At 39.3% G+C, this 25,267-nt stretch overlaps 1 protein-coding gene across 2 annotated transcripts in view; it reads left to right on the top strand.

The window, feature by feature from the left end:
• hcn2b (hyperpolarization activated cyclic nucleotide-gated potassium channel 2b) overlaps window positions 1-23,479 on the top strand; it is a 44,312-nt gene extending 20,833 nt beyond the window's left edge. Inside the window, exons 5-9 of one of the 2 annotated variants that reach the window (XR_003271271.1) lie at window positions 8,067-8,213; window positions 8,519-8,759; window positions 11,925-12,089; window positions 18,599-20,742; window positions 20,904-23,479. Coding sequence is in view for 1 of the 2 variants with exons in the window: in XM_026159549.1 (XP_026015334.1) it covers window positions 8,067-8,213; window positions 8,519-8,759; window positions 11,925-12,089; window positions 18,599-19,563 (1,518 nt within the window). In the remaining variant the exon portion in view is untranslated. Of the gene's footprint in view, window positions 1-8,066; window positions 8,214-8,518; window positions 8,760-11,924; window positions 12,090-18,598; window positions 20,849-20,903 lie in introns of those variants that run through there. The other variant, XM_026159549.1, reaches the window with a different exon arrangement.
• The last annotated feature ends 1,788 nt before the right edge of the window (window positions 23,480-25,267 follow it).

The following is a 25,267-nucleotide window of genomic DNA, read 5'->3' as shown; positions in this document are numbered from 1 at the left end:
ATGGCCTAGACCTCAGCCAGATTGAAATGCTGTGGTAGAGAGCTGCGCAAAAATGAATGCTCACAAACCTAGATATAAGTTGGGTACAATTCCTCCACAATGGTCCTGAGTCACGGCTGCTTCTGCATTTTAGCTCAGTGCTTTGTTAAATAAATAATGATATGGTGAAACGTATTGCATGTTTTTGTTCATCTCATTGATTTCCTTTTAAGACGTGGTAAGCACTGTCTGCACATTTATCTTTAGGAGACAAAAACATTAAAGCAACACTGCTATGAAACTGACCCTTAGTGATTTTGCCACTAGCTACATCTGGACTGCCCTGTACCTCCTATCAGCCCGAGCCAGTTGCAACATCAGCACAATGCCAACAATTGTTTTAAAGCTACTTACTGAAGCAAGCAGATATAGTTTGCTAAAAGTAGTGATAAAACATTTAAATACTTAAGAGAGAGGTTAGAACTTTAAAACAGGTAAACACTGCTCACATAATCCATAAAACTACTTATAGATATAAATATTGGTTGAAATACTGTTCATCTGACAGGGATATGCTGTAAAGAAAGAAAACATTGGGAAGCACTGATGACCACTTTCCCATTAACACAACATCCCCCTCTTATCTCACACATACTGTCTCTATTTATGATCCAAATTATAGACAGACCAATAATCAAACAATATATGTCAGCTCTGATAAAAGCAGAAAAATGCCAGCATGTCAAACTCCATCCCACAGTAAACAGATCCACATCTCTCTTTGGGCAGTGCATGCAAACAGGAGAAGATGCTTAGTGCGGAAGTTATGACATTTCTGTCTTGACACAGCATGCAAGCGCTAACTGTTGACTTTGTGTTATGTCAATACAAGTTAATGCTGTTGCTAGCATTTAGACTATCCTACAAAAAGAATCTGTTTTGTCAGCTTGGCGAGTTCCAGCTCATAGCTCTGTCTCCAGCCTGTTATCTGTTGGCAGGACGTATTATGAACCGCTGTGATGCACTGTTTAGTTCAGTGGTTAATGATGAACAAACAGTCACGAATGACTGGATGTTGGATAAGTTGGCTCGGTCCAGCCTTGCACTGTTTAGCTGTGCTGTTTATTATTTCACTGTTCTGCATCATGGAAGAATTGTGGATCTGAAAGACGGCAGGAATTGAAGCTACAGACGTCACAGCATTAATAAAACACAGAAACATATAACTGACACAAAGCAGACTGCAGCATGGAGTCAGACTCTCATTTCCCCTTTCTGTTTTTTTCCCCAGTATCTCTTGAGTTGCTGTTAGAGAAAGGGCTGTAATCTGTGTTTAATGCAAGATGGCCTTATTTAGATTTATGGCATTAATGAAAAAACAGCCCAACTGAAACCCAGTCACAATAAAGTAGCATGTATATGTCTACCAAATAAGCTCAGTAAAGGGTGAAAAAAGTTTAAGGTGGTCGAAGATGTGTTGAGGTACAAATGGGAGTGGTGTAGTACTGATTCCAATAAGGCAAAAAAAAATGCAAAGCAAATTCAATTGAAATCACCTTTCTGGCTTTTTGCTAACAGACAAACATGGGCAGAATCAACATAACCTCCTTTGAAGAGGTAGTATAATGACAACAAAAATGAGAAACGTTGAAAATAGCAATTGCCCAAATGTAGTTCACAAAATTCATAACAAGCAAGCAGAAAGGGCAAAAATTAAATAATGAAAAGACAAATGAATAAAGAATAAAATACAGCTGGGAAATAAAAATAGAAAACATGATCAAAAGGAAAAACAACTCTGTGAAATGAAATTAGATTTTTTTTTTTTTTTTAAATGCATGGGTAAGCATCGCAAGGTTAAAAGTTGGCAAGATCAAAAGGCAATCACATAAAAGCAAGTCTACGGGAGTGTATTTTGAGAAGTGGATTTAAAAGATGGTGCTGAATTAGTGATGGATTTCTTTGAGTGGGGCAGTCTACAGATCTAAGGTTGCTGGGTGCAAATGGCAACTACAAAGTACCTTTAATGATAACCGCTCACAGCAAAGACTATGGATCCAGAGAGCCATTGCTTCTGTCAGGATGTTTGAATTCAATTTTTAAAACATTAATTTTGGTTTAAATTTAGTGTATCTGCCTATTTCTTTTCATAACTTCACTGAGGTGAACTTCTGGCCACGTGATAGTCACATGATGATAGTCCGTCATGTGTTTGCAGTACGCAGTATGCAATACAAACTCCCCATTTAATCATTTTAACATAAAAAAGGATCTAACTCTTGGGATGAACCAATGTTGTGTCTACACATAACAGACAGCTTAGCAAAGAATTAACTAGATGCATCTGGAGGGCGAGGTCAGGGGAGAAGTACAACAGTCATCTGTAAAACACGGTGGAGGCCATATCATGTTTGGGGGCTGCATTTCAACTAGAGGCTTTAGAGATATTGTCAATGTAACTCTGAATGCGTAAATGTACCATCTTTCTTTGATCCACCATGCATTCCCATCTGGAATATGCCTACTGCACCTTCATTTTCTCAAACACACTACCAGTGTTGTAAAGTCATACACAATGGAACACTATCAGTCATGGACTGGCCTTCCAGGAGCCCAGACTTCAACTTTATAGAAATAACGTGGGATCATGACAGAGAACGGAACAAAAGGCAGCCAACATCCTAAGAGCTTTTAGACTGTGTTGAAGAATAAAGGTGGTCAAACCAAACATGGACTTTCATGTTTGTTATAAGAATTGCGCAAACCAAATACTGTATGCTTATATTTGCTTATATTTCAATGTATCACTGGACTCACTGACCATTGTTCTTGCAAAATATAACAATATGGGGGGTTGCTCAAGACCTCCGAACAATGGTGTCTCATTCTTTTACAGATATTTGCTGTTATTTTAGAGAGAAAATAGTAGAATATAAATATTTTAGAACATGTTTTAATTTTTTATTTAATTGTTAGATGATATTCTTTTGACTTTTACAGTGTCAAATATCATGAAGTGTTCTTTTGGTGCTTGGACCCTGGATCTTTGAAAACCCTCTTCCCGTCTTCATTCTTCCATCTCTCCCCTGTTTTATGTGTCCATTCGCCCTTGACTGTTGGGCAATACACCATCTGGTAGCGGACACCGCACATGGACAGAGGGCATTAGCCCTTATGTAACTGTACTCCCTCTCCTCCTACCCCATCACTTCCTCCCCTAAAGAGCCACGGAGCAGTGTGTCCAAACAGTGGTGAGAGGAGGAAGATGTGACCCCTGGGGACTCACATGATGAGCAGAGATGCACTTGGCCTTAACACATCAAACAGCGACTTCAAGAACTACTCACTTTATAACCTAGACAATCACTTGAGTCCTGACCTGGACAACTTGGGACCCATCTCTTGCATGTGATAGATCAGATCTACATCATCTGAAGTTTGACCCCCAAAAATATTTTTACTTAGCATCCACTTACTTGCCCTTTGTGGAGCTCACAGACACTTCTCAAGGCTTAAAGTGAGAAATGCCAGACTCTCCTTTGCAGTTGACGCTCATTATCGAATGTTTGGCTAAACAGCGACTTCTGCTGGTTCCGTGTTAAAGTCTTTCTGTAATCAATTAAACATTCATGAATACACCTAAACTTGTGTAAAAATCCATGAAGGCGGTGCGAATCTGTGTCAAAATGTAAATTATATCCTTTGATATAATCATGTGTAATCCTATTTTGTTAGTCTTATGTGCCATTAAGAAATCAGTGTTATCGGTGTAATTTTTGAAATATGTTAAAATCTATTATTATAGTAACAGTAATAATGATAATAACCCATGGGTCTGTCTCCACTCTTCAGTCAAAAGCTAAAAGGGTACAGCTGAAATTGACTTAGGTTTTATAGACTTAGAACAGCTCACACACAGACAGATATAAGACCGTCACATCTCATGCCATGACTCTCAGTGACATGGCCCATTAATACGAGCACCAATTCAATTTCTCCTTTCCCTCTGTGGCAGCTTACAGTGACAGCCATGCATCATGCTTGCAAGCCACCAACTAGGGCTTTATGGCCAATTAAAAAAATAGAAAATCTGTGCAACTTCTGCAGCTATGACCTCCAGACTCTCTGACTTAATTTTATAAAAAAAAAATACTTTGCTTCATACAAGTCCTACAGAAGAACCTGATTTCAGTGTCATCTTTCTCCTTGGGCACACTTTGTAAATTTAGAGTCCATTATTACTACAATTCAGAAGCATATCATCTGCACCTGACGTGGATGTATTTGTTTGTACAATCAAAGGCAATTACAATGATGAAAGAGCAATCTTTAAACAGATGCACAGATATATTTAGGGAAACTATAAATACACACAAGAAGTTGAATAAGGGATAAAAAAGAAAAAGAAAAAGGTAAAACTGACAGAGACATGCAAGGAAAGTGATTAATCCTTTATTTATCCAGGTAAAAAATCTCATTGAGATTAAAAATCTCATTTCCAAGAGAGACCTGGCATCAAAGTGATTAACAAAGTAAAATATACATCAGAGCACAGGTAGATAAACAGGGTAAAGAAAGCCGGGAAGCTATGTATTAACACAAAGAAACAAAGGAAGTGATCAGGCAAAATAAAACTGAAAAATTATGATGATCTTTGCTTGAGACTTGAAAACAAAACAAGCCCTGTTGTATTCAATTTTTTTAAAACTTGCTCTCTTAAGTGGCAAGTATTACATTTGTAAGTGTGCATTAACTGGATGTGGCTATGAACTTGGATTTTCATACACCTTCTATTGTCTCTGTTATCCAGCATGATTGACAGCATTAACCGAGTTCAAACAACAGCCACCGGCCATCTTTCCCCTTTGTTCTTTTGCATTTCCACAACATCATTTCCTAATATATCCTCATGAGAGACCATCAATTGTTTCTTGTTCACTTATAAACATCTTTTTCTTCAAGCATGAGGCCTTTTGAACATCACTCCTGTCCTGCTAACTTTGACTGACGTAGTCACTAATCTGAGTCTAATGCTGCGAAAATCAGAAAGGCAGTAAAGCTCGGCTTCTTCACCAACCAATTTCAAGTAGTAGGAGAACGAGGAAGCAAGCTCGCGAGAGAGTTGTCATTCTAGTTTAATTGAAGCTGTCACATACTGAATCACTGGGCAGGCAACACTTAATTGGAGCCTTCCCGTTTATCCCTGCGCTTGACTGAGTGAGTCAGATATTATGGAAGTTGGCGTAATCTTTATTGTTACTGACACATGGTGAACGGGAAGGAATTTGTCAAGTTAAACCGTTTTTTTAAATCAGGTACATTCATTTTGCAGGAATCCCCCTTCATTATGTATATACCATTTTATAGATACCATTTTGTCGTTGTTTGGATTATGTGTTGACTTTCAGCATATGCTCAAAATCTGAGCAGATGGCTGAGGAAGACAACCTGTAAGGTTTCATTTAGTACTGGCCTTTCATGCTAAATTAACCAAGACCCAAGGCAATTAATTAAGACTGAAAGAGATGGAGATTAAAATTAGTTTACATAAGAAAGAGGAGGAAGCATCAAATTGTTTTTGCAGGTGTAATTTCATTATGCTGTTCATTAAAGTGGGCGATCTACCTAAGACATGGCATATATTTTATCATGTACCTATGTAAGGTAATTCATTACTATATGTATGTACATGTATCTATTTGTGGAGTACCTGCATCGCAGAACAGTATAATACCAGACAGTTACAAGGAAAGAGAATGAAAGAGTATTAGGGAACTCTGAAATAATAAACAGAAATATTGTGAATGGATTATAGCAGATGGAGCGGATTTAGAACAGTCCAACTGCCTCGAGAACTTTATTATGTTTTCCTGAAAACAGGACCAAAGGTGACTCCTTTCTGCCATTGTTGCAATTCTTACATAAAGCCACGTTTTTTTTGTCGTTGTTGTTGTTTTTGTCAAATCCATTCACTTTATATTTGGAGAGAAAACAGTTAAATGATGTCATACTGCGACAGCTAGTACAGTAGGTGTTGCATAAAGTATCTTGTGATTTGCTGTGACACCCATGCCACCAGGGTCAAGCCTGCGTTTTAGTCACAAAGCCATATGTCACTTCACAATGTGGCAAAATGTAATTTCCTGGAGAGCAAGCCATCCTTCCCAATGCATGTGTCTTTGACCACTACAAGCAAGGTCACTGTGAGTGCTCCTGCTGCTGACCCTCCATACATGCTGTCCTTTAAATCTAACTGTGAGCGTCAGGCTAGAATCTACTACTCATTCCACTGACAGTTTATTCTATAGAGGTGTGACTCACAGTGTTTATTACACAAAGTTGGGAGGGAAAGAGAGAGGGGCCTTATGTAACATTAAGCAACCCCATCCACAGGGCCATACTCTCTTTAGCCAGTATTGATTACAGTTCTAGATTCATTAATATTATTCTCCACTTTTATGATTTTCTTTGAGTCTTTTTTTCTCCCTTTTTGTGTGTGCATGTTGCATCTTTATGCATCATTTTGTGTTGGTGTGCCTGCTGATATAACAGGAAGTGAAGTGCACTGCACTGGTTTCATGGGTAATCTTATCGGCTCATTTTTCAAAATCACATGGTCACATTTTCGCCCTCAGGGTGTTAATAGCGTGTGTAGTGTAGAGATTTACATATTTTTTATACAGCAAGGAGGGAAGAGAGATCTGTTATTAGATACATTTTTATATTTTTTTTATTTGCTAGATCAGTTAAACTTCAGAATAATGTGTATTCATGGGCTGGAGACACATTTCTTATCTTTTACATTTCAAATATGCAAACATATTCATTACTCAAGCTTCTCATTGATCATAGTATTAGACTTGTACTTTAGTTATATCTTTGATCAAGAGTAAAGATGATTTACTAGGAAAAGCACATATAGATAAACACTTTTAACATTTTTAACTGGATGTTTCGACTTTTTACCTTCTCTGATGTAATGAGTGCTAAGCTGGGGGGATGTAAGTTTCTTTCATTCCCACCATTCTCAACAGCTGGTATGTGAAACTCCATGGGATCATGGATATTTGTGATATAAATAAGTAAAGCCAATCCAAAAACTGTCTGTGTACAGTGAATAACATGCCTTTCAATTTCACATTATAGGAAAAGCTATGCAGTAGGTCCAGCAGCTTCTGTTTTCACAGGGAATCCAGGCATTAAATGTGTTACAGAGCAACAAAGTGGACATTCAGGCTGCATTTGTTTCAGACAAGCATTGCCGTGCCGAATACGCGATGGTGTGAATCAGTGGGTTCAATTTGACTCTACAGTGAACAAACACGATGTGCCAAAGCCAACCTCTGTTTTCACGTGATTATTTCTAGCCACATAATTACATATTAATCAAGCAAAGGTGACAAACATCTTCCTTTCTCTAAATAGAAACTCTTTCCACTCAAATGCCCAGTTCCACTTAATTATTTACCTATTTCCCCTCAGTCTTCACAGATCATGGAAGATTTGTTTCACGTTTTTTTTTTCTTCATGAAAAATGAAATGCACAACAACAAAACACGTTTCCTTGGTGAAAACCTTGATAGTATTTTCTGTAAATTTGTCATTTAAAAAAAAAAAGCATTTGTGAAAGCAGCATCACTAGACAGAGAGAGAGAGAGAGAGAAACTGGCTTTAGTTGGCATGTATGATCACAGCGTCCTTCTTCTCTGAACACATCAGAGCGGGAGGAATCCTCATGGGCTTTACAGAGCTGTCATGTTTCCTTAACTACTTCATCACAATTTTTTTCCCATGGCTACCAGGTATAAATAGGTCATAGGATCCCTGTGTGTGCAGCGCTGTACATCTCAGTTGCTTTATTGGTCATGCACACCTGAAGCTGATGGGGACAGTCAAAGAAACAGTCTTTTGAGAATTGTCTTTCCAGCTGCTGCAACTTCTGTATCAAGGCCGTGGTGATTCTTTAAAGTCGGACGTACTTTGCAAAGTGTCAAAATTAACAAGAAAGTTGCTGAATCCTCTTTTCATTGATTTATGCTTCTGTTCATTCTCATTAATATTCTCCTATGCCTCTCTCCATCTTCCAGTACAAACAAGTGGAGCAGTACATGTCATTCCACAAACTCCCAGCCGACTTCCGACAGAAAATCCATGACTACTATGAGCACCGATACCAGGGCAAGATGTTTGATGAAGAGAGCATCCTGGAGGAGCTTAATGAGCCTCTGCGCGAGGTATGAAAAAAAAAAATCCCATACATTTTCTGTGATGTACTCACTCACCCGTGAATACACACATGCCTCCACAGATGAAATAAGATGGAATAAATTCAATAAAATAGTCATTTATCCTTGTTTCATCTGAAAAATGTAACCCCGTGTTTAAAATCGATTACTTCCAGCCTTCTCTGTATGTATTTAGTTATAAAATGGTCTAATTCAGACAGCTATCACCAAACCCGTGTTTGTATCTTTAACTGTAAATCCCTGTGCTAAAAATCTGCGCAGATTAACCATTTGTATCTCCCGTTGCCATTTAGGAAATTGTCAACTTCAACTGCCGTAAGCTGGTGGCCTCCATGCCGCTGTTTGCCAACGCAGATCCCAACTTTGTGACAGCCATGCTGACCAAACTGAGATTTGAAGTATTTCAGCCTGGAGACTACATCATCAGAGAGGGGACAATTGGCAAGAAGATGTACTTCATTCAGCACGGGGTGGTGAGCGTCCTGACCAAAGGAAGCATTGGCATGAAGCTGATGGATGGCTCCTACTTTGGAGGTATGTAACTACTCAGTAATCTACTCAGTTCTATTCATTTCTGTTCTTCTATGGGTTATTTACACTTTACTTCCCACTAGAATCCACTGCAGCAGGGATGTAAAACTCATTTTACATCATGGTCCACCTAAAACTCACTTTGATCGTAAGTAGGCCAAAGCAGCAAAACTCCCCTTTCTGTCTGTGTAAAGATAATTCATTACAAATGTAATCTCATTTAATGTGCAATTTCAACAGTAAATCTCAGTTTTCCTACACGATAAAGAAATGCTGCTGTAGCAAATGACAGAAATCAGTCGGCACAAAAATTAAATATGTAAAATTACAGAGAATGTTTTGCCTAGAAAAGGCAGTGAGCTTTGTAGTTTAATTGGTATTGTTTATCTATTATTCAATTACTTTGGTGTAGTGTGAATAACAATGTCTTTATCAGTAGGAAATACTGTAAAACCTATGAAAATACAGTTAAAAGTCCAAAATCTCTGCTCTCTTTCACATTTTCCAAAGCTGTCCAATGGGCCTGATTGGCGTCTTTGTCAGGCCATTTCTGGTCCCTGGGCCTTGTGTTTGACAGCCCCACACTTCAGTAATATCACAGATGTGTGTGTTACTTTTGCAGTTTGCAGATAAACAAAAAACTACCCCAATGTTTTATTTGGACTTCTTGTTCAGCCTTACGGCGACTTCTGTCCCACTTTCCCGGGTTGTTGTTCCTCTGTGGCTGTTTAGAAGCATGTGGTGCTACTATTGCCACGCATAAACCCACACACACACCAACATACACTTTTTAGGTCCTGTAGCGTGACTCTTTGGGCTGCATTTTTAACATCCGATGCCCTCTGCAGAAGCTCTGTCCACTCACAGTTTCGTTGATGTGCCAGCTGCCCAGAGCACTGTTGTAGTGACATGACTGCACAGCACGCACATGCACACATCCATTCACACACTCACACACACACACACACACACACACACACACCTAATTAATAACACCTAATTAGCACAGCAGAATGAAGATGATGGGGCCATTTATAATGTCAGACATCGAGTGTTTGAAGTCATGCCTGCGACCAGGGAGGAAATCACAGGTCTCCATGCACACAGCTAGCAGTGAGCTAAGAACCGAGGGGACAACACGGTTAAACTTCCAGTGGGGTGTGTATGTGTGGTAAAATCTCTGAATAAGTCAGTAGCACTAAGTAGATGGTGATGTCACCATCACCAACAAGCTAATGCACAAAGTGTTTTTTGATTGGATTTACCTGCTTTTAAATTTTAGTATCCGACTTAACCTTAGCCACTGGTAGATTTTCTAACATTAAGGAACCTTTTCGTGGATTTTCTCCTTTCCACACCACACTACATTTTGTACAGTTATCACACACAGATGGGGTAGATTGCACTTTGAGGAACGGTTTTTCCTCTTTTACCCCTATGCCCTTTCCATAAAGTCCACAGTGAATACAGCCAAACATAACCTCATAATCATCATCTGTATTACACAGTGTGTGAGCAGATCCTGTGGACAAGCAGTTTGTTACTCAGATTCTTCTGGTGTCCCAACAAAATCCCAGGGGAACGGGTTAATTCCTGTCAACACATCAGAAAATGAAGCCGTAAATAAGAGAATTTGCAGATATTACATTAACTGAAACAGGAAACAGAGCTGGTTATGCCACAGAAACAGGTTACAATGATCATGATCCAAAATTGAAGCAAAGATCCAAATTGCCACAGTTCACATTAACCATCCAGCCTTTCTCTGTTCTTTCAGTATATTTAAGGATGGCAGTTTCCCCGTCTACAAGCCACAAATGGTCACCCAGTGGTTTGGAAACCCTTTTAATTCAGTGGCAGCAATTTCATTGGTATTATTATCCTCTGTCTGCACTTCCCAGTAGACACTATTGATGCTACCAGTATCTAAATGGCTGCGTTTTGTGTAAACAGGGATATTCCAATTTCAAGAGAGCTTTCTGAACATGATGCCTTTTCCTACAATTCTAACAAAAGTGGATTTCAAGCAACTGCTAGTGATTACCAGCAGTTGCTTTAATATGATGTCAGTGAATTAATATGAATGCACTCTATTGCACACTATAGGTCGCTTGTCTAGAAATGTGTAAGTGCATGTATGTGTAGCCTTACATCAGTACCTTTGTTTGGTGGAAAAACTTTCTTGCAGAGAGAGTCAGCCGGTATGAAAAGAAGCTTATGCTAACGGAGAATCTAATGGACTGTATATATTATAAAAATGTGTATATACACATATATGTGCTAATTAGTCCTCAATAACAAAGTATTAAAATACTTGAATTTCATTCAACTAGCAGACAGGTATCAGCTACAGCTACCTGTGTCTGCCACACCTGTTACTGTAAGCTTTAAGACTTCCCAAACTGACGGGTAACAAAAAATATATAATTTTTAAAAATTACTCATCGTAGACACCAAAACTATTTTTCTACAGGGGTGTAAACACAGATGTTATTGCTGTCTGGTAGTGGATTTAACAGATACACATGGAAATATAACTAACTTTGTGACATTAGAAAGTAGATAAAATAAAATAAAGTGCGACTTCCTTGGATTGCTCTGAGTTTGTGAGAAACCTCATATAAACAGACAGGAACAGTCCAGTGCAGTGCCTGCTCTTAATGGAGTATCCTGGTGCCCCCACATCCCCTTCCCCCTTCCCCAGAGAGTCAGAGGAGGTCAACCTTTCAGGGAACGGAAAAGGAGGGAATATGGTTGTCAAGACAACAGTCAGCTCCAGCCAATAAAAGGAAAAAGTAATAGAGAAGAAGATACTAAAGAAGGGAAGGGAAACAACTGAATGCAATGGAGCACATCTCTATATATGCTATACACTGCTGTCAGTGTAGTGCTAGTGAATGAGGAAATACCTAGGGTTACATTCAGCGGGTCATGCTGATGACACACAGCCTTTGTTCTGAGCACACATTTTCTTAAGCCCAGGAGTTTTCCACAGCCTGTGCGGAAACATAATAGAACATTTTAACATTTAATGTACTGTAACAGTGTTTTGGCTGAGCGTCGCACTGCTTAACAGACCTCTTCTCTTCTTTTCTCTATTGCTGTCTAACGCACTGAAATCTGTGGGTTTGCCATTTTCTGTTCTGACCGTATCTCTCACCCCTCCAGAGATCTGCCTGCTGACCCGTGGCAGACGGACAGCCAGTGTGCGTGCGGACACCTACTGTCGCCTGTATTCTCTCTCTGTGGACAATTTCAATGAGGTGCTGGAGGAGTACCCCATGATGAGGAGGGCTTTTGAGACAGTTGCCATTGACAGATTGGACAGGATAGGTAAGAAGACTGCCATTATGTTCAATATAGATTTGGGTAGTCTCCGGTAGGTGTTTTACTATGATGTGATTAAAAGTTTAGAAATTTAAAACAAAAGCCAAAAGATTAAAAAGATATTTAAGACCACAGCTTTCAGATACTATTCATCTGTTGTAGATAGCTTTTTAAGGCTTACCACTTCTTCCTTTTTTTGTCCTCCATTTGTCCACTTTTCTCAATTTTTTTAAGAACATACTGCACACCAATCAAAGCTTTCAGCTCATAGCTCTTGGGGAATCACCTTGTTAAGAATTTGGAACAAATTATGTGTTTTTGTGAACGGCTGCTGATAACACAATGTCTAAAGATATAATTTAAAACGGGTTCTTTGCTAAGCTGCTACTTGAGTTAGGAGGCCTTTTATGCTCGAATGATTCAGTGTTAAATGGTTCAGCAAACCAAAAAAGAACAATCCTCTGAAAATGGTCAGGTACATGGACAAGACTGAAAATGATAGAAAATGAAAAAGACCTTTAGAAACGGTAGAGAATAAGTATTCAAAGACCACTTTTAAAAATGCAAAAAGGTCAGTTTTTTGGAAGCAAAATTTAAATAAATTAAGGGTGTTGTAAGGCTTTTGTGCAGTACTGCAGCACTCAGGCTCCTCAGTCCAATATCGTCTCTTAAATTTATGCAGAAACATGCTAGGCTACAATAAAGAAAAGAGAAAAAATGTGCGAAAGAACAATAAACAGTAAAAATGTATTTATTCTGACATGATTTATGAACAGAGATATGAACAGAGATTTAGTTTTGGATAATTATGCCTCAGTGATAAAAGCCACGCGCATTGCTGTCTTCATAAGCTTATGAGTCATTCACAAGATGAAATGAAGCATAAGGAAAACATACTCATTCATTACTGTGATGTCTCTGTCAAAACACTGCACGGTCTGACAGCTGGGATGTAGTCTATGAATGATCCCAACAAGGGCTGTGTGTACGGCTCAGGAAAGAAATCAAAGGTGAATATGTATCTTTGTATGTTATTAGGTTCCTTAAGCTCAGTTGTTTTAGTGCAGTTTAACTCTTTTGGTAGATATTTGCCATTTTGGGAAGAAAAGCAAAGCCAGTTAAAACTTTTACTTTACTTGAAATGCATAATTCTGATTTTTTTTTCCAGCGATTGTTCAGTAGCCTCAGTCTGGAGTGAATGTATATAAAACAAATATTAAACAAAAACACACAAAGATGTGCTCATGAATGCTGATTGACAGTTTATATTTTCCTTCACATTAAAAACAACTTTCCGTCTCCCGTCATGCCCCCCAAGGTCAGCTAATGTTACATCCCTCATCACATGACCACACCTCATATGTTCACGAGGCCCTGAATCTGCCACCTGCCAGCTGTTGCCATAGCAGCCAGTTTCCACACATGAGCAGACTTCAGTCAGGCAACTCACATATTTAAAGAGAGGCTTGGATTGTCTGCTTCAAGACCAAACCTCCAATCAAACATTCCCACCGGGTTCCGTGCATACTTGATGCATACTAGTCACTAATGATGAGCTCTTTTAATTGGCTTTCTCAACAGTCTTTCTCAGAAGAAAACAAGTGGATCAAAGACACAGAGATCTATAAAAAGGTGCCTTAAGAACATAAGAGACTAAATAAAAAAGACATGCTTTGTTGGTTAAATAGCTTTCATGATTAAATAAATCTTTAAGCTTAATTGTCTTCAGTAGTTATGTATTGTTTTCTGTGCGGGCATTTATGACTAGAAGTTTGAATGAGGAATGCTGATTCAGCCATCCGTGCATTTTAATGACAACAGTGTTTGACCTGTGTAGGCCATTAATGGAGGCCATAGAGACACTTGTGTGACCTTCTTTGTATGTGTCATTATTCTCTACTAATCAATGGCTAGTAAAAGAAACTCTAGGTGTTACTTGGCAATGGTATTGCTTAGAGATGGCACGATACCACTTTTTTATGTCCGATACCGATACCGATATCATAAATTTGGATATCTGCCGATACCGATATGAATCCGATATAGTGTTTTTTAATCAACAAAACTGTTTTTTAAAATATCTTGCTGCATTTTGCAAGTCTGCAAGTTCATACTCAAGTTTAAAACAACAACTACACTAAAGCTATTCTGTTATACCTGTATACAAAAAAAATATTTCATAGTTCAGCAATACTGATCAATCTAATAAACTTAGACCTACACCATCCTCCCTATTCTGGTATTTTAAAGAGTACTTAGCGTAAATATTAAGCAACCTAACTAATAGGGTTCCAACTCCCAGCAACAACAAAATTAAATAAATAAAAAATAGGGAACCACCCCTCACGCGCCACCTCATGATGCTTAATCGACGTAATCAACCTTAATTTGATGCAGTGTGAAAAAAAAATGCACAGAAATCAATTATTTTTCAAGAAATATTAAATAGATTCAACATCTTTCTTCAACAAAATTGCAGACTGCACAGATGGTACCTTCCCAAAGTAAAAAGTACTATAGCTTACTAGGGTATATATATTAGACTTAATAGTCACTATGTACAGTAATTGACTTCTATTCATTTTACATCAAATTAAAACTTTGGGTGTCAGATAATTATTTATTAAAAGCTGGACATTTTAAATGAGAATAAGAAAGAAAAGTATGTCTTTGTGCCCCCTTTTCCCAGTTAATGCCCTATCGGCCCCCCTGGCTAAACTTTGCTAGATCCGCCCCTGCACAGTTACCAGCCGTCAGCTACGTAGAAAAAGATCCTCGAGTAGAAATTAATATTAAATAAATTCTAACAACAGCTTATCAAGCTTAAACGTGCTGCTGTTGTTCAGCCGCTGGTTTGCTCTTTCTGGCGCAAAGTGGACCAAAAACAAACAAGAGAGACTCAAGACAGAAAAGCCGATCAGCTGATTTAAGCAGTTTCACGATTGAAGTAGCAGCCGGAGAGCGAGAGGCAGTCGCTTGTTAAGCTTAACGTGGGAATGCTTTACAAACATTCAGAGATGGACTTACACACTTGCTTTACTTCTCTCGGGGATAACTTTGTCGGAGATGAAATGCCAGGTTGCTAGCGAAGCTCCACATGCTATCCAGACCACCCACAGGTCCTGCATGCCACAGCTGCTCTATCACGTGATGCATACGTTCTGAGGTGAGTTACAGCGTGTTGCAAGTTTTGTGAGGTGCTTTCGTGATATTTAATGGATCGGATTACATTTTTTATTTTTCTCCGATATCCGATCCAGTAATTTAGGTCAGTATCGGACCGATACCGATACGTAATATCGGATCGGTCCATCTCTAGTATTGCTGTGGAAACAGTGACGTATTATCCGTGCTTTATCTCTGAATTCTGCAGATGAGGGTGGTCCAACTTGCAGTGCCAACTTCTTCAAAAGCATGATAATCCCCAACCAAGTTTGCACTTTAGAGGATGCAATCAGATGGTTGTATGCCTTTTCCTCTTTTTATTGTCATCCATCGCTGCTATTTATGATGCACATTTGATGAGCAGAGCCTGGCACTACAGCATGGCCAGTTTACAAGCACCCAAGGAGGATGTATGACAAGAAACACCACCATATCTATGAGAAATTCCATCTCTCAATGGCTCAGTCACACTAGAGAAAAAACATGGTAGCAACCTCCTTGTGACTTAGACAAATTGGTGGTTCCCTGGTGAATCCATTGAATTTTTTTTTTTTTTGATTTGGCAACTGATTACAAGTACTGTGGAATACACAACTCTTCTATGGGTCTTTTTCCAATGTAATGTTGCACTTAAATTGCTGTCTTAGAATAAGTACATTACTGTCTGTGGAGGAATTCTACGATCTATGAGGTTCTGACTGGAATGTAAGTAGTTGATGTAAATGTACCTCTAATGTCAGTTCTCCAACTGCTGTTTTCCCTAAGAGAATTTCCAAGGATGCAAGCCAACAAATATGCATTCCTTTGTCTCCTCTTTCCAAGCCTCCAAACACCTCAGAGAGTAGCTCTGTGTTATCAGCAGATAAAATCCCCATAAAAGTCAGTGGGAGGAGGAGGAGTTCAACACAGAGCTGGAATGAAGCAACAGTACTTACCAGGAACACCCACACTTTTGATTAATTTTCTCCAAGCCTTCTGATTTTTTGTGTGTCTATATAAAAGCTAAATTGAATCATACATTTCCAGGGCCACACATGTTACAGCGTGTCCCCCTTTTCTGATTGTTGGCATTATCAGGAGAATCCCATCTGTGGGAAAATCTTGCTTGATACACAGAATCAAGCAAAACTGCTGACGTTTAAATATGATCAACCTGTATAGATGTGTTTGCACACTCTAGTGCAGATTTTCATAATCACACTGTAATTCCACTATTAAACTCCCAAGCTGTGAGTGTTTTTATTCCACACATGCAGCAAATGTATCATGCTGGTGAAGCACAAGTCACCAAATCATCATCAGCCTTCCCCTCATGTTCTCCTTCTGGCTTAGCAGCTGGTTGTGGTAGAATAATAATCTTTGTTTGTGATGTACAGTAGATCTCAGGCTTTGCACTTACAAATAACCTAGCTCTGAAGTCAGCTTTCCAGGCTGCCATCCGCACTGGTGAATCGAGCTGACAATACTACAGTTTCCATATGAACACACAAACCTCTCTACATGCTGTGCTCTGCTGTGAGTCCCTTTTTGTTACCAGGGCACAACAGATGTTGGGTCATCTGGATTTTGCTAGGAAGGCTGCCAACATCTTGTCTTTGGTCTCAACATGTCCAATCCCTGCAGCAACACATCACAGTGTCCATCTTTTTTTCTCATACTTCATTGCCTCCTGTTTTAAACAGTATCTAATGCTCACCTGCAATGAATCTTCTACTTTTCTCCTTGAAATCTGACATATTGAGGATTTGTTCACCTGATCTCACCGTTAGTTGCCTTCTCCTCACATGTAAGCCACTGGTTAGAGTGAATAGGTGTTAGTGTTAGAGAGAGAGAGCCTGTTTACTGACTATCAGCCTATCTGGGCCTCACATCAGAGGGAAGGCACTCAGCAGGTATCATACACAATAGTCTCTAACACAGTCATCTTACTTGCCTGACAGCAGTGGGTTTGAACTTGTGCGATCCCATTATTCTCTTCTCTGCAGTACTACTGTGACCCAGGATGGCCCTCAGCTGAAATGCACACCTGCTTTCACCTGAATTACTCTGTCTTAGTTTTATCTGTGCAGACAGTTTTTTCAGGACTAAGTGGGATTCTGCATTTCACTCCTCAGTGGCATACATCATAATGCCTCGTACAAATCTGCCTTTATAATCCCAGCTGGTTTACTGTTTTACTTTTGAGTGCTTTCAAGAGGTTTTGCTATAAGAAGCAGTGCATTTCTGTGAGTCATTTACAGTCTGAGATCACATAAACCAGCTTGATATTTTAAAGCATTATGACCACCACATGAATTTATAACACACAACTGAATTAAGGAATGAACTGGTGCATGCTGGGATGGTTTCTAACTCATTGATTCATGCCCTGTGCATTCCATGTTACTGTAGATCAGAGTGCATATACTGTATTTTTCTTTCCTTGGACAAATTGCAGTTTTTAGTGTCGGATTCATCACGTGACTGTTTTTTTACTTCACCAAGTGTATGCTTCTGCTAAGAAAATAGATCACACATCACTTGTTCAAGTGCGTGTTTTTGGCCACCGCACTCACAGCTGAGATGATGATGGGGAAAAGCCTCAAGTCGGCTGTGCAACTGCTTCTGAAATTGGGGCCACTCATCCAGCATTGGATCCAGCTGTGCTTTGAGCTGGCAAGGCTGGATTCAGTGCTTTGCTGGCAGCTCAGGTTCTCTCTTTTTTTTCACATAAAAATCAGAGGTTGGCTTCCTGATTTGGATGTGGTCTGTTAGCATCTGCCAGCAAACACAAGGCGAGACTCCCCATGCCATATAAACTGGGACACAGACCTTTTCCTCAGATGGTTTCACTAATCTCTCGTTTGCAGTTTATGATGCTTGCGATCATCAAATTTAGCAATAAAGGCATCAGTTGGTGCTGTTTACTGATAACCTGTTAAATTAGCAGTTGCAATAGCCGTCAATTAGCTGCACATATACGTTAGAAATACGTTGAAGTAAATAGTGTTTTCTCCTGTAGGGCTAATATATTGTCAGTGAAATGCTCCCTCTTACATCATATGCACTGAGGTCACTGCAGAAATAATGGTTGCCTGCACCTCTGCATTACCCTACAGTAGGCAGAGGGTGTTTCTGTGTCTGCGTGTCCATCAGTCTTGGATTGCTTGTTTGCAAAAAATGGATACAGGCAGTATATTTGTTTATATCAGTATATATGTGTAAATTAAGCTTTTTTCTGTTTAGCATATTATTAACAAATTGTAAGGTATGGAAATATAGCATTAAAGTCTGTTTTGTTTTTGCTTTAATTTTTTGCATTGTTTCTGTTTGCTATAGCAACACTTCTTCCTTTTTCCATGTCTTTACAGGCAAGAAGAACTCGATCCTGATGCACAAAGTTCAGCATGATCTCAACTCAGGTGTTTTCAACAATCGTGAGAACGAGATGATCCAGGAGATAGTTAAATATGATCGGGAGATGGTTCAACAGGTGGATCTGCCACGCCCACGGGCCATGTCCATGACGCCTCCACTGACCGGTGGGATCTTTACGCCTCCAAGTTCCTCTGCCCACAATTCAGCAGTTGCCACTCTCCAGCAGGCTGTAGCCATGAATTTTTGTGCCCCGATGCAAGGAAACTCTGTGGGATTGGGTAACCTGCAGTCTCCCAGGATGATGAGGAGATTTCAGGTGATGCAAAGTGTATCGAGCCCTGTCTCAGCCTCTCCACTTCAGTCTCAACTCCTTGTTTCTGGTGCCTTTCCTCCGGTCCTGTCCAGCCCCCCTGTCCAAAGCCCACTAGCAGTCGGTGGGCGATCATTCCAGTATGGATCCAGTGCCCTGGCTGGTCCCACCTCAGGCTCACAGCTTTCTCTAGTCCAGCAGCACATAGCCAGCCCCATGCACAGGCCCAGCACACATAAGAGCACCCATTCTTTGCAAATGGGAAGTCTGAGCCAAGATGCCAGGGCACTGTCAGCTTCTCAGCCTTCACTGCCTCACGAGATGGGACAACCAGCTGTCCCTAGTCCACCCCAATCTACACGAGTCTCTTCTACTTCCATCGAGCCCCCTCACACCCCACTGGGTCACACAGGCATCCGGAGCGGCATACCACACAGGGTGGTTCTCCCACACCAGATGTCTGTTGGGGCCTTTCCTGTAGCATCCCTCCCTGGTTCTGTTCATGGTTTTGCACCTGTTGCAGGGGTAGCAGTAGGAGGAGTGGGAACTGGTCTGGGAGAATCGGGACTCCCCAAGAAGGACTCTTTAGTGAGCCTTCCTGAGACAGACCACATCAAAGTCAAATCCAGGCTATCCTCAAACTTGTGAACCTGATTAAAAACACTTGGAGAGTGACTCAACAAGGATCTTCACTACAGGAACATGGGGAGATTTCTGTTATCTCTCCTACAGTTCCTCTTCTCTTTATTCCAGTTTGACTATCCGATCGTATGAATGTCGAATGAGATGCAGCAGGGAGGATCTGATAGGCGACCGTTCTAATATAATAAAGTCAGTATGGTGACTTTTAAAATTGCAGCACTCAGATGTTTCTACTCACAGAAGTACTAGTTGCACAGATTGGTAATGGTACAGTAGTGTTTTTAATTCACAACATAATCCACAACACATGGGAGATTTGCTTCACTACCACTTCCTTCACCTCATTTTATGCAAACTTGGGGTTGGATGAGAGTTAAAGAGATTCAGGGATGTGCTTAAAGTATCAGAAGTTGGCACTTTAGTGGGATCTTATTGCTATATTTGAGCAGATTTTCTCAGTAGGTTGGCTGCAAAAGGCCAAATTTATAAGAACAAGACTACACAATATTAATGATGATATTTCAAAGTATACAGTCTAAAAGCAGTCTACTTTGACTTTTTAAAATCAGACTAATAAGATCTGATAGCCCTTAACTCAGATAAATAAGTCCCAGATCACAGACAGTTAATATCCTCAATGCTGAAATTACGATTGTATTGTTTCTTCAAGCCAAGCCACTGATTTCTACAGTATATGTCTGCCTGTTTGTTTTATTTAAAGCTGCATTAATCACTATACTTTAAATTAGCACTGACTCTAATCAGGTGTTTTTTTAACACCTGCAAGTTTGTTGTACTGTTCAGTCTTTTTCCAGCAAATGATTAATATTGAAATGACCTGCACAGCAGCAACAACAGAGACAAATTCAGCAACAAGCTGTTGAATAATGTTTTAATGACCTTGTTGAGACCAAAACAGAGTTAACCAGCATCCCAGTAAAAAAGAACTGTGATGCAATAATATGTAGTGTAATACTGCTCATGTGAGCAACTTTCTAAGGTAAGTGACGTCAGACTTTTGCCCTCAAGTAGCTACAAACTGATTCATGCGGCTTTAAGTAGATCATAAAGACGTGTAAATATATAATTCCTTTTAATTACATATATATGGCCTCTGATGGAGGACCTGAGCTTGACGAACACACACATCATCCCCTGGAGTGCAGGTTTATGGACTAAAGTCATGTAAGTGGTAATATCCCACAATTGTGAAAATGTTCTGTTTAACCTTACAAATTGTAATTCACTGCCAGCCAAGTAAAATAAATTTTATAGTTAAAATGTAAATTCCCTCATCAAAATGTAAATTCATTCTTTTCCTAACCCCTAATCTCACTTTTCTTTAGTTGCAGTTTGGGCCATGTGTCACTACGCCAAAGTCAATTCACACCGATAATGAAACTCCCGCGAAGCTCAATGCCGCTGCTGATGCTACGGTTTTGGTCCACAGCCAAGGACCGTGCCGATACTTTGCAGGATGTATATTGCAGTGTGCCTCTGTCATTAAGGCTTCAATAAGAGGTCATGGAATACTGGCAATTTGTGTCCAAAAGCATTAGGAAGGGAACCTTTTCTCCTGGACCTGCTATTCTATTCACCTCATCTCACTAATGCCTGAACCATTACTGGGTAATGAGTGTGGAAATTGGAATCCCCCGGGTCTGTTTGGACTGTTATTGTTCTCGTTCAATTGGATTTCATTATACAGTGCCAATAATGAGTTCCTCTCCTATGATCATTTTGCATTTTCATTTTGTTTAGTTTCAGTTCAGGCGTTGTTATCCACCTTGAGAGTTCTGAATGGGACAAAGTTGAAGGTTTATAAGTATTTTTGTATCGTGTTTTTGAGGTCTGTTGTGCTTTTGTTTTATCCCCAAATTATGCCCTGTGGAACCTATTTAGCTACTCCAAAATAATTAATAGAGGCTTGTTATGAGAATGGTATTTTGCTGAACTTCACATTGTTTCCTGGAGGCACTCTGTTAGGACAGGAAATGCATTTGTGACTAAATTAGTTTCTAGATATTTTTACTCTAGTGGAAAGCACACAGTAAAGGATGATGGGGTAACAGAGAAAGAGAGTAAACCAGACTGAGTCAATACCTTTACTCATATCACAAGATATTACTAGCTCAGTTTTAATAATTATAAATAAACCCCATGTTTTAATTAAGTGTGGAAATAGTGAAACCAAAGTTCCAACGATTGCAATTCTTTTGTATGCAAACCTCACAGTGATTTAGCATAAAAATCAGACAACACTCATTCAGTCCTATTGTCTGAAAGTGATGTTTATCACATGAAGCAATAACTGTTTGAAATGGAGTGAATGACCACTGTATGCAGAAGATGTTCTGCCCTTGAGGTGTTAACGAAGATGCAATATTTCATATTTTAGACTGCGCTCCCAAACTTTACTGAGAATTTGTTGAACATCTGTCTTTGAAAACAGATACGTTTAAACCGCGCTTACTGTCCACTCAAACTAACTTGACAGACATGGTATTTCTATGTGTAAACATAGTGTGCATCATGTAAACCAGACTATTAATTAATGTAACTTAGTTTACTGTAAATGTAGATCTGCTATAAAAAAAAAAAAAAAACAGATGAAGAAAATGTTTGAAAAAAAAGAATCTCTTTGTAATCTCTGACAGAATGCATATTATCATCTGGTATGAACTGATATTACTTGAAAATAATAATTAAAGGAGAGAAAAGCTGTTTGTATTACAGAGGATGCATCGCTTGTTTTTCTACAGTTACCACACAGAGTTTGTATATACTCACGTGCCAGTTGCTGTGAGGTCTGCATGGTTTCTTCTACTGTTTGCGTTTTAAGTTAGTTTTGTAATGTCACACCCCAGTCAACTTGCAAAGCCTGGTTCTTTTACCAGCGCATTTTGGGGTTATTTTTTCCCCTGATGAGTCAATAGCGTGCTCCCCTCAATCCTGTAAATGCACTTTTTCTTCTTCTGCAACTTTACAAACATATTTAGTGTTATGTAAATGTTACAAAAACTCAGCTGTTCGGTTTTTTCAGTACACGCTCAAGGCTTTGGTAAGTCAGCTGTGCTTACACACACATGCACGCTCAGTCACGGCAGTGGAAACGGCAACAGAAGCATCTGTATTTGCTTCTTTTTGTGCTTTCTTCATAGAGCCTCGTTTTTCTTAGCTTCAGTGCTGCTCTGACGCTAAACTACAGTATCTACCATTCCAGTTTTTATTTCTCTGAGGTCATCAATAGGAGGAATGCGTGGGGATTCAGGGTGTTTAAAATGTTTACATACAAGGGCTGTTCATAACAACCGAGCGACGATATGATTTTGTGTCATCGACATTATCATAGATGTACAATTATGCGAACGAGTTTGGATTATTTCACTCTTACTGACCAATAAGCAACTAGAAGGTAAAAATATATGATGCAAATTTTATACTGGCTGTTTCTGTGTTTTATGGGATTTGGTGTGACATGATTCGGTTTCTATTTATTATTTCTTTCCTTGTTGTCAGATCCCTGACTTGTGAGTCTAACAACCTTCCATATTACAGTGACTCGGTACAAAGCCAATACTTACAGCCAATCAATACCTTAAATCTACAGACAAATGTAGACAACCTCTTTTCTGGGAAACTCCCTCGAAGCAAGCCGACAATCTCCAGCCGTCACTTTAAGAAAAATCAACAGTGCAGTGCAGGCGTTTCTGAGTCAGGGACCTGAATTTCTTTTATTGAGCCACTCTGCAGTTGTCATGTGTCCTAACATGTACTGTGCATACCTAGTGCCTAGCAAATATGGTAGTTTCCACATACATATACTATATTCTTTGGGTGTGGCTGTAAAAATGCGAGCTCCTCAGAATGCAAACGTCACTGTTACATATATCCCACTACAGAGTTAAACCAATAAATTGTATTTGACTACAGTATGATTCCACTGCCTCATGTTTAGGTGATTTATTTTAGATTAGCATGTTAGAAAAGCACAAACATGCAAAGAGTCAATAATTTTGCGTTATAATAGATTCAGAGCTTCTTAATACAGTAAAAGCAGATGATTGTCTCTGCTCGCTGTAGGTCTTGAAGGTATTTTTTCATTTATCAGAGCTGTTATTGATTTTTACATCTAAAACACTGCAATACTTTTTCTGCGAATTTAAACGCCTTTCTCTAGTTTCTCTCTCTCTGTAGCTTTTATTTTAAAAACACAACTGGTTAAGATTTCTCTTCAGAAATGTGATGTTTATTAGTCCTTTTTGCGCCACTCAACCTAGTCCTTTCCTTCTGAGCATTTGGGAAGTATCAATAATTTACATGAACCTTGGGGTTATTGATTCCTGCTGCACTTCCACCTACCTTGCTGGCTACATGTTGGTCTGAAAAATTCATGATGAATCCAGGTTGTATGTGGAAGTAGGCATGTACCAAATTACCACAGACGCATCTCGCATGTACAGGGATCTTAACGTTTTTACCAAGAAATCTGTCTAGAAGATCCTGTAACAAAAACTTTACGTTGAAAGTAAAGTTATTATTTACAATTCAAATAAAGGTTATCACCTACATATAGGGGTGTTTTAACAGATTTAATATCCATCTTATTCTGCTTTTCTAGCTGATTTAGCAGAAAACCTTCTAGAAAACAGAAAGCGATCATCAAAAATCTTTTGCTCAGTCATATAGTGAATATTAGACTTCAGCTTACTTGTGGTTTTGGTGGCATTCTGAGCGTTTTGACCATGGGCTGGAAGAGGCTCATTTACTTGTGCAAATATTTATTTAATTATGCAAGATATCATTCAGCATGAAGGATTTATTCCACACAATGCTTGTGCTGAGGTGTGCTCCCCTTTGGTAGTCTCGATTAAAAGGCAGATTCATTAACATCAATAAATGCTACCTGTCTAATATATTGTTTTTCCATCTACAGTGTTTGACTTCCACTGAACTACAAATGTGTTTCTGATACAAATATACATTAGAAGACTGTGTTTAATATAAATGCTCTCACAGCTCGTGTGGGGATCTCCTAAGAGGGACTTAAGCAGTTGGTAAGGAAAGCTTACCCAGCTGTTCTACGTGACCTTTCCCTGCAAGTCTCTGATCTAGATAAACACCTGGGACAGGAATAACAAGTCTCATTATGCAATGTAATTATTGTAATTAATCATAGACAACAATAATGTTAACAGGTCAATGTCAATTAGAGTTGAAGTCTCAGTTGTGTGCATTCTTGGTTCCACGAGCTAAAGGTTGCAAAGGATCAAGGGAGCGTGTAATGTAAGTAATCACTGGCAAACGTACTTGGACAAGATACTAACACAAAATGATTTCCCCATCACCACCAAAAAAATTACCCAAGCCTCCAACAACCAAAATTATAGAACATCATATAGTATCATTACTTTATGCTATGGTACCTAAATCCAAGCTATGGTATACACTCACTGGCTACTGTATTTGGTAGACTTTGCTGAGGCTGCACCCCTTTTTCTTTCAGAACTGCTTTCATTCTTCATGCACAGGTGTTCACAACATTCCTCAGTGATTTTGGTCCATATTGACGAACTAGCATCACACAGTTGCTGCAGATTTGTGAGCAACAAGTCAATGATGTGAATCTGCTGTCCCACCACACCCCAAAACGCTGTATTGGATTGAGATCCTGTGACTTTATAGACCATTTGAGTACAATGAACCTACT

Source organism: Astatotilapia calliptera, chromosome 23 (assembly GCF_900246225.1).
Source record: "Astatotilapia calliptera chromosome 23, fAstCal1.2, whole genome shotgun sequence".
NCBI classification, from domain to species: domain Eukaryota; kingdom Metazoa; phylum Chordata; class Actinopteri; order Cichliformes; family Cichlidae; genus Astatotilapia; species Astatotilapia calliptera.
The sequence above is the reverse complement of the archived record's forward strand: the minus strand, read 5'-3'. Positions and strand labels throughout refer to the sequence as shown.